Below are 10,650 nucleotides of genomic sequence, written 5' to 3'. Positions count from 1 at the left end.
CCTACAGCATCCCTGCTTCAGTGCACAGAAGTCATGGTGCTTGGAAAATGAATCAGAATTGTGTAGCAAATGAGGGAATTGTCTGAAGGACTTTGGTCTCATGTGCTGCAAAAGCTGGAATGTGCATAATGTCCAAGGCAGGGGCTCACACGAACAGAAAGGAAATTTCATAGCTAAGATACCTGAATTTCCCCATGGAAAACTGGATTCTATCCCTGCCTCTTAAAACTGAATTGCTGTGATGCTAGGCAAGTCACTTCAGACAAACTCCTGGTAGTCAGCTGCCAACTTAGTTCCTCATTTTTCAGGTTGCACCACTTGTGGTCAGATTTACAGTACTAAGCACTACTGGTGCCACTGATGTCAGCAGGAGCATGGTGCTAAACAGAGTGCTACAATGATGCTAGTTACTTTGAAAAACGAAACCTTGGACACTTCTAATTAGACATGCAAAAAATCATTACTTTTGAGAAGGCTGACCTTAATCTTCTCAGTTACCTAGCTTTAAAATGGGGATAGCCTTACCTCATTTCTGAGTGGTGTTGTGAAAATAATTTATTAATGTTGGTGAAGTCCTCCCATACTATATGAGGGTGTGGGCAAATGAACTGTTAAAGCACTTTAAAATGATAATGCTTTAAAGCAGATTTGCTGCAACTGTTTCATCTGTTCACTGTAAGTAGAAGTTAAACCACTGTAATGTAAAACCTGTTTCCTTCAGGCTTAAAATAATATCAGTTTAGTAACGTGTGTACAGCAGTGCTCCATGCATGTTTTACAACACTAATTTAGAGCACTTTTTATGGCACTATAAAGTTACAGTGCTCTTAAACATAACAGAAGTGCAGTGTTGGGAGTGGGGTGGTCTCTGAGCCTCTCTGCACTTTCCAGGCTAAGAGGTACTCTGCAGTCTCCTAGGGCTTCTCCACTGGTCAGAAATTTGACCAATGTACAGAAGTTATTTAAAGCACTGTAGGTTGCTGAAGTGCTGTAAAATACAGCACTCCAAATGTAATAATACCTCATTTAATTTAAAGCACTGTTCCCATTTTTAAAGTGCTGTAAAGCCATGCACTTCTGATGTCACAGCAATAAAGCATTTTAAATAATGAAAAAAGGAACTGATGTACACACCTCAAGAAGAGAAATGAAAGTTACATCAGTTCAGCTGATGCATGCTCCCAAATAGTAAAATGGTTTTAAAATGATTTAGTGTTACATTTGTCCACAGTTTCAGTGTCATAATATAAGCTCATGAGGGCGCTAATGATTCTGTAATTACTGCAGGATTTGTATGGTGTGTAAGAGATAAGGCCTTGGGCCACACACCAAATAAGGAGACAAAAGAAATATCCACTAAGTGAACATTATCCAGACTCACCAATGAATGAGGTTGGGATACTGTGGGGGAAAATAGAACAAAATCATATAACTAAAAACTGTGATGAATGAATTTGCACAATGGAGCTGAATCAAGGTTGTAGGGACAATCTTAATTCTGGCATTTCCTAATTTCTTAATGCTTGACTTTGCTCTCCTAATATCCTTCTAATGTGACAGGTTATTTTTTTTTAATCTCAAAAACAGATTTTATCATATGGCAACATATTGATTCTTAGAGACCCCCAGGATATTTAGATAAACAGACTTACCACTGAACGTAACAAATTACTAGTAGGATTCAAAGGATTTCTTCTGTGTGGACCAATCATTACTGACAGCAAGAGACCTTGTGCTATTGGGGTTTACAGTATTTGCTAGACAGCAGAGAATCAGGAAATCCATGTTCAATTAGAGCAATTGCTCTCAACCTTTTCAGACTCAAGGCACCCCTCAGAAAAGGAGTTCAAACTAAGATCTGGCATTTTTTTGGTTACAGAAAAAAGAATAGAGTAATTCTTCTGTTGCAAAGAATTTGGAAAGACCACAACAGATCAGAAAGGTATTAACACTATGGATTCCTGTTTGAAATTTCTGGGTTTATCTTGTGAATCATGTTTTCACACTTAACAGTGCTAACATCTTGTGATGCCCTGTGGCATGCTTGAAAGTATCTGAAGGCACTGTCATGTCACACTGGTTGAGAATCAGTGAATTAGAGGTATTACAGGAAGGTATTCTCTAGAGCAGGAGTTCTTAATCCCCCGGCTGCGGCCCAGTACTGGGCCATGGCAGGTTGGCTGCCAGTCTGCAGCCAAGTCAGCTGCTGGACCGGAAGTGGCCATGGACCGGCAAACCACGGCCCACCAGAGCCCCACAGAGAGACTGTGGCTTCTTCTGCAGGGCCCACGGTAGCGCAGGGTTTGGCCTGCCCCTGCCCAGGGGCAGGGGGTATCCTTACCTATCTTCCAGCCAGAAATTCCAGCCACAGTTGGCTGTGACTGCTGGGCCATGGTTTGCCAGGCCGCAGCCACTTCCAGGCTGCGGTTTGCCGGGCCACAGTATAAAAACTTTGGAACCCCTGCTCTAGGAGGTCACATCATCTATTCCTGAATACCCAACATGTTGCTTGTCCCTCTGTTTTGCAGCACCTTTCTACATATTGCCTTACTGCACACTTGTAGCCCTACACTAGCTCTTTAAGAAGAGGGTTATTCACAAAAGTGCTACTACTAGCTTTCAAGAACAACGGATCAAGTTCCTGGCACTTCTCTCAATCTCCCCTCTCCAAGTTCCAAGCAGGTTTCTACAAGCTCTTGTCCCAGGTCCATTTTTCTATAATAATCTCTCAGCTTCAGAGATGTTGCTTTCAATCTACCCATCCTTTCTCTGCTCCTACTACTTTCTCATTCCAATCAGGCTGCCTTCTCCTCCTCTGAATTGCCTGGGTAACAGCTGGAAACAACAGAGCACTGGAAAGGTTATTTCTACCTTAAGCACTTGTTCTTCCTGTAGTGGCCTTTACCAGCCAATGCCAGTCATGCTTAGCTACTACAGCCTTCAAATAAAGCATGCTCAATCGTTGGGGACAGCAGGAACTATGTGCCTGGTGCAGCATGCTCACTGCAAACGGAATCTTTAGTATTTAGCTGAGAGCCGCAAACACTTCTACTGAGCATGCGCACAGTGGTATTTTTCAAAGTTGTTTTCAAAGGTGTGTAACTTGTCTAAATTTGTGTGGGCTTTCATGAGAGCCAAGAGTCATTGACAGTAAGATGTGATAACCTGGTGTCAAATTTCCAATTTCTACCGCAAAATATTGCTGAACCAAAGTGTGAAAAAACCTAGGAATTTCAAATGGACAAAAACAATCTCTTTTTCTTCAAGCATTGTCAAAAAGGAGCCTAAAACATTTTTGCTGAAGCTTAAAAAAGAAAAAAAGAAAAGAAAAGAAAAACAGCTTTAGGCAGATACTTAGCACAAAAAAAGGCCAACCAAGTAGTTTAAGCATGACAAAGCCACAAGCAATTGAAGGCATGGTCTTGTAAGGCAAAGTGTTAAGCAACTTGGAGTATACCTATTGGTAATAGAAACCATGTATCACGTTTCATACAGGTTGCTAATTTTGCTCTTATTCTCTTACCTGGACTAATACTCTTTTACAGAGACCAGCTTTCACTAGGGATTTTGCAACCCAGCGAGCTGCATATGCTGCCGAGCGATCAACTTTGGAAGGATCCTTCCCTGAGAATGCACCTCCTCCATGGGCTCCCCAGCCTCCGTAAGTATCAACAATGATCTTCCTGCCAGTCAGTCCAGCATCGCTCTGTAGGACAAACCATGATACACTAACTTGACAGAAAAAGGCTCTATATTTAAACTAATTCCATTACCCTGGTGAGGTACTGACTTGGGTCTATTTTGTCTTTGTCACAAATGCAATTGATGTGTTACCGTGCACCTCTTCATAGGCAATTCCTTGATGCAATCCACGTGGGATCTTATATGGACTGAGATGTACCTAGAAGCTTGTGCTTCAATAACTTTTAAAATACAGTATTGATGTGATCATGGCCCAGTTCTTTTGAAGGTTTCAATATAACCTGTTTTCTTTGTAAGTCATCTTGCACCATCCAAGAGTGATCCTAATTTTCAAACTACTGGTCACTGACCATGTCTAGTACTGATTTTTGGAAATTATGAGATTACTTAACCTCTTGAAGGCAGAGAGCAGTGGGAAATCACAACCTTCCTAAGGAAATTAACAGACTCATTGATTATATATAGCATAACATGTATCTGATGGACAAGATTATACATTGCAGAGAAATGGAGACTACACTGCTGAAGGGAACAGAGGCCTTCTTGCTCTGAGACAGAACAGGCACATTGCTCACTACTCAGCCCCCATAAGGAACTGTGATCTCCCTGGATAGAATCTGTAGCACCTCTGTGTGTTCCAGGACACAGGGCCTGCTATTCTGACCATTCCTTACATCACTTGTATGCCCAGTCAGGAGGATGTGTTTATTCATTTCTTTTTGCCTAATTGTCCTCATGTAAGGGCCTGTCACAACCTTGCACCGTGTTGATAACTGGAACACTGATGCATGGTGCATTCATCTTAATCTCAAATTGTAGATCGTTAAAGCTATCTGGATAGCTTTAACTCGGCAAGCTAGTTACTTGTAAATCTTTGTGCTTAAATTACAAGTATTTTAAAACAAATGTAAGGGCTTCAAGTTTAGAATTCTGGTAAATAATTTAGGAGCCTGTTTGTTTAATAGTTTGACTATTTTGTAATTATTAAAGTATATTTTGTCATAGATAAAATAATCCAATAATCCCCTCCATTGCAACTGCTGATTGGCCAAACTGTTATGGGATGCTAACCTCTTCACATCTTCTTAATGACAAATCATAAGCAAAAGCAAGCAAAGCCTCCTTGTAGTTCATACCTGTACTTTTTTATGGAAAAAAGTTCATTAAATTTTTGAAGGAGAGCAGTTGGAAAGACATAGTAGATCATCTCAGTTCATTTAAATTATAAACTTTTCAATAAAAATGTACCTTGGGACCACCTTCTATAAACTTTTCACTTGGAAGAAGATGGTAGATTGTGTTTTCATCAAGATACTTTGCTGGAATAACTTCTTTGATGACTTTTTCCATTAGCTCATTCCGTATTTGTTGCAAAGACACATCTGGAGCATGATGTACAGAAATCACTACTGTGTGGACACGGACTGGCTCCACTGCTCCATTGGTTTCCTTATATTCCATTGTGACCTGAAAAAATCCACAAATGGAAATGCAAATCCAGCAGCCCCTCATCAAATCCAAATGTCCAGCTTCATATTTCCTTTGTGTGGCAGAAGTAGTAGGTAAGATTAAATTAATTAGAAAAGGTACAGGATACCAGATTATCACAAATATCATGCAGATATAACTAACTGAGACACCAAAATTACCACTATGAAATGGTTTTACAGAAGGGTCACTACAAATACTTATCTGTAATTGGCTACTGAGGAGCAAAATAGCTTTAATGAAACAGCAAGCGCTTGAGATTTCAACTGGCAAGTATTAAGATCATTCACAGGTAAATTAGTGAGGTAAGAGAGTTTAAAATACTGAAGTTTCAGATAGAGCTAAATTAATCTTTGAAAGAAGTTCATTATGAACAAGGGTGGGGGGAAGGGGAAGGGGAGCATCTACACATGCTATTAATGTGCCTTAGGGATACTATGCAATAAAATAAGTTGCAGCAAGGTTTCCCAGGGAATGTGTTTACACATGTGCCATCGGGTGCAGATTTGCTCCTAATGTGAGTAGGTAGGTCCAGGCCTACTCCTGCCCTGCTCTGCCCCCCTGCAATCCTGGCTGAAGCTGCCTGGGTGGTAGATGCACTCTTTAAAAGGCTGCCCCATGCCTTGTTTCCTGGCCACATGCTTTTCTGACCTAGAGCAGTCTGCAGCCTGCTGGCACAATGCTCTAGGACACTGTCCCCAGACCTTGTGCCCAGCACACCATGGCTGCTCCACATCCCGGCCATGGCTATGACAGCCAGCACCGCAGGCTTCTGCTTGCCACTGTGGTGCAGTGCTTGCTATGCTCTGCAGCTGCAGTGACCAATAACTGCCATCTGGCTCAGGTGGGCCTCAACCGTATCTACTCCCTTGTGCCGATGGCCCTGCCTGTGGGCTACCACCCCTGAGCCATCAAATACCAGCCCCTGGGCCACCTCCCAGACCCTGGCAGGGACACCAACCCCCACACGGATGTCACCATAAGCGCTGTCCATGAGCTCCTGGGGCTCTGGCCCCACCAAATGGGCCTGCCCTGCCAGCCGGGACTTATGGCTCCACATCATCCAGTGTACGTGGGATTACAACCAGTGGCTGGACTCCTTCTGGATGACCCAAGCCATGTTTTAGGAGCTATTCCATCAGCTTGGCCCATACCTGAAGCGCCAGCCCACCACCATGCACCTCCCCGCCACCGCCCAGTGACCCAGTGACCTTCATCATCCTCAGACTCACCACACCTGCCAGCCTGCAGTATATTGGCCACCTATTCAGGGTGGGCAAGGCACCTGCTGGGGAAGCCATCCTGGAAGTCTGCAGTGCCCTCCAGGATGTGCTGGGCCACACTGCTCTGGGTCACCAACCCCCTGGAGGTGGTGGTGGGCTTCTGAGCCCTGGGCTTTCTGCAGTGCATCAGGGCCCCAGATGAGAGAGACATCCTCATCACCTGCCTGCCCCAGGGAGACTGCCCATACTACAGCTAGCAGGGCTTCCACTCGGTCATGATTCAGGCTGTGATGGACCACTGAGGCACCTTCACAAGCATTGCCACCGACTGGGCTGGCAGGGCCCACAATGCCTGGATCTTCCAGAATTCTGCCTTGCTAGCCCTGGTAGGGAGCGAGTGCATTGCGCCAGGTGTCCCAGACCTGCAGCTGGGCAATGAGCATCCCACCACCCCTCATCAGGGACCCTGCCTACCTGCTGCTGCCATGGCTCATGTGGCCTTACACTGGCCAGCTTGACCCACATCTGGCACACTTCAACAGGTGTCTGGGCCAGAGCCGTGCATTGGTGAAGTGCATCTTTGGTCGCCGGAAGGGGACGCTCCACACCCTTACCACCCACCTTGAGTTTGCCAAGGCCAATATCCCCCAGGTCATTGCTGTAATCTGTGTGTCGCATAACATCTGCAAGGCCCGGGGGGGAGCTCTTCCATGTGTGGATGTGGAAGGCATGGCAGGTGGAGGATGGCAGTGGGAGTGCCAGCTGTGGCAGCAGCAACAACACCCCGTGCCCCCCACCACCACCCGAGGTCTTGAGTAAGCCATGCACCCGGCAGTGGGGGCCAGGGCATCATGTGCATGCAGTGCTGGCAATCTCCTACTGCACCCCCTGCAGTAGGGCACCCAAGTGGCCAGCCACAGAGCCCAGGCCCACAGTGCACCCCCAACACCATGCATGCTGAGGACAGTTTCAAGCAACAGACTCCCAACTACAGACTCCCCCTCACCCTCTCTCCCCAGCACCCGACCTCACCCCTAACCCCAGCACCCACCACCATTAAAGCACCTTTCCCATGCAACTATGTACAATGTGGTGTATGACCTCTCGAGGGAGCAGGCAGGAACAGTGGGAGGTGCCTATGGGGCGGATCCCAGGGAGAGGTGACCAGCACCCCAGCCTCTGCCCACACTACCACAGGTGCAGATTCCATGGTGAGACCAGTGGGTTGGGGGCTTGGCCAGGGGTGTGGGAGGCCACTGTCCAGGCTGCTCAGCCTGTTCCTCCTCCACCAAAGGACTAGGGCTAGGAAGGCCCTCGTACAGAGCTGGCCCCACTGCAGGCAGCTTTCGCTCAGGGGCTGCATGGTGCCCAAAAGAGTGGCAGGGAGTGGCCAGGTGGGGGCCCAAGTTGCTGGGGGACCCAGCTCAGGACTAGAGGCAGGAAGCCCTGGCTGCTGCATGTGGTGCTGGACCTTGTCCCAGGCCCACTGGGGGGCTTGAGCTGGGCCATGGGCAGGTGCTAGGTGGAGCCAGGGGCTGGGCTGCACCTGGCACAAAGGTGACCAACAGGTCCAGGATGGTGTCCAGCACCCAGTGGTCCCCCTCCGTTGCCTCCATTGCCCAGGCCACCATGGCAGCCTGCCACTCCTGGGCCTCAAGCATCCTCTCAAGGAGGGCGATGTGCCTGTTCTTGAGGGTGAAGAGCCTGTCCCAGGAGGCACAGTCCTCAGTTCCTCTCCACCTCTGTTCTAAGGCTGGGGTTCACCAGGCCTGTGAGTCTGCCAGCTGCTCCTCTATCACTGTGACCAACCAGTCCAGCAGGAGCGTGTGGTCCTGTGTGCACTGTTGGTGGAGGCAGCGCATGCGGAGGTTGCTGGCAGATGGTGATGGCATCCTTGCAGGCACCTCCTCACCAGCAGCTAGTGGTACTTCCCTGAGTGCAGCTGCTGGACCTGCAGAGCAAGTACAGAGAGGCTGTTTGTGAGAGTTTGCAATATTTCATAGAAAACATGAACTGCACTGAGGAGCTGTGTGCTAGGAGCCCAGCCTCATATCAGGGGTTGTGCGTGCACAGGTACCTAGGAACCATGGTAAGTTGGCTGCGTGGGCCCTGCCACATATGGCTGTTGGCTGAGCCCTCTGTCCCCACTCCCTCTGCAGGGGCAGGTGGCCTATTTGGCACTTGCTACAGGCCACCTGTCTTCCTGATCCCCTACCCAGGCCAGGGCTGGCTCCAGCCAGCACTTGTCACAGCAGCTCCGGGCCAACTTCCCTTCTTCTCCTATGGGCCAGGCAGTTTAGTCCCATGGCACCAGACCCACACTGCCCAGGATCAGGAAGTGAGGGGCTCCTGCCCAGCTGGGACATAGAGCTGGTAAGGCTTACCATATTTCCAGGTCCAAAAAAGAGGACACCTGGGGGCGGGGCAGAGGGAATATGATGGTGGGGGGGCAGTGACATGCCAGTGCCCTGCCCATTCTGTTGCCCCTCATTGACAAGCCCCAGCCCCACCCCAGCTCTGCTGTCCCTCACTCCTGACCCACTGACCCCAGCCCTGTCAGTGGTCCTCACTCAAAAAGCAGTACCCTTCCCCCCACCTCCCTGCTGGTGCCCCTCACTCCCAACCTGCAGCTCTCTGGTGCTGCCAGTGTCCCGCACACCCAACCCACAGTTACCTGCCCCCACCCCCATGCCCCTCAATCCTGATCTGCAGCCCCATGCCCCCTCCCAGCTCTGCCAATGCCCCTCATTCTTGACCCGCAGCCTCCTACATCCCCAGCACTGCCAGTGCCACTCGTTCCGGCCCACAGCCCCCTGCCTCCTCAGCCCTGCCAGTACCCCACTCCCAACCCTCTGTGCTCCGCTCCCTGCTGCCTCAGATCGACCTCCCACTACTCCCACAAGTGGAGCAAAGCAAAATTGTAAACTCAGCTCTCAGTTGCACACACGCCACACTAGGCATTCTGGAAATTGTAGTTCTACCTAGCAGCAACTATACTGAAACAGACCCAGGGAGGAAATCCCAGACATTTTGCCTGTGTTTAAAAAACCCACCCAGACAAAGTACAGGGGGCCAAAAAAGAAGGCATGTCCAGGAAAGCATGGACGTATGGTAACCCTAATGCCCCTGCCTTCCTCCAGCGGCTTTCTCCAGAGAGGCAACCTGGGCCAAGGCCCCTGCCTTGTGTGGCCTGTATCCCAGGTGTGCTCCAGCTGAGAGTACCCTGGGCGTGCTGCAATGAGTTGTTTGAGTGGATTAAGGGGTGCCCAACCCACTATGCCCTACTGCTGCTGACCACCATGGTGTCTAGCTTGAGGTCCTGAGCTCTGACACTGTCCCAGGCCATCTCACACTTCCCCTCAACATGCATTGCTGCTTGGAGGGGTATCTCTGCCTATACTACAGGTGCCTGACCCCTGTGACCGGGGACATTTCTGCTGTCATTGATGAGCTTCTCTGTATGTGACAAGTCCCTGGCTGCCTAGCTAGGGGGAGGGGGCACTGGTCATTCAAAGTTCTGCTCTGCTTCCCACCTCCCTGCATGTTGTGGGGGGAACTGCAGTGGGGAGCTTGCCCAGGCAGGGGAAGGGAGGGCCCCTGGCTTCAGGCACGCAGCTTGGAGTGGGGTGGTGTGCAGGTGAGCTGGTGCAGGCACAGGTGGCTTCAGTACCCCCTTTCCCCCCAGCCTGTATCCCAGTGCAAGGCTTACCGAATGGCTGTGGCAGGCAGCCCTCATGGTCGCACTCTGTCCCTGCCAGCAGCAAGGTGATACAGCTGCTTGCAGTGTCCTGGGGTGTAAAAGCACAGCGTCTTGCTGCCCATACAGTGGGCCTCTCTGGGGAGGAGCTGGAGCTGCTCAGTGCTGGAGTCATCCCCAATTTGTCCTCCATGCTGGGGGTGCAAGTCCAGAGTTGGTGGGGCATGTGTTGGCCTGGACTCCCTAAGCTGTCAGATGAGGCCTGGGGCAGGGAGCATACCAGGACCTGCAGCTGGTGCCCCAAGGGGCCCTCCCATGGAGACTGCTCATCACTGCTGGGCCCTGGCAGAGGCTCCAGCAAGCCACCTGTACTCGAGTAGACATTGCAGTCAGGATACAATCCAGCTGCCACATGAAGGGTATAGTCCTGCAGGCAGCCCCAGACCACTGGTTGCGGTCTGTGATGCAGGTCCACTGGGCCCACAGGACTTTGACCTAAATGTGGCATTGCCGCCCAGATCGCTGGTGGCCGCATTCCTG

General features: G+C 49.5%; 1 protein-coding gene across 1 annotated transcript in view; it reads right to left on the bottom strand.

The window, feature by feature from the left end:
* LOC102369974 (S-adenosylmethionine synthase-like) overlaps positions 1–10,650 on the bottom strand; it is a 43,828-nt gene that overhangs the window by 7,441 nt on the left and 25,737 nt on the right. The window contains exons 6-7 of the mRNA XM_006019670.3: positions 4,951–5,169; positions 3,524–3,706 (exon numbers count right to left, since the gene is read on the bottom strand). Coding sequence (XP_006019732.1) covers positions 3,524–3,706; positions 4,951–5,169 — 402 coding nt within the window. The remainder of the gene's footprint in view (positions 1–3,523; positions 3,707–4,950; positions 5,170–10,650) is intronic.

This window comes from Alligator sinensis, unplaced genomic scaffold, assembly GCF_000455745.1.
Source record: "Alligator sinensis unplaced genomic scaffold, ASM45574v1 scaffold607_1, whole genome shotgun sequence".
Lineage (NCBI taxonomy): Eukaryota > Metazoa > Chordata > Crocodylia > Alligatoridae > Alligator > Alligator sinensis.
This window is presented reverse-complemented; position numbering and strand designations above follow the sequence as displayed.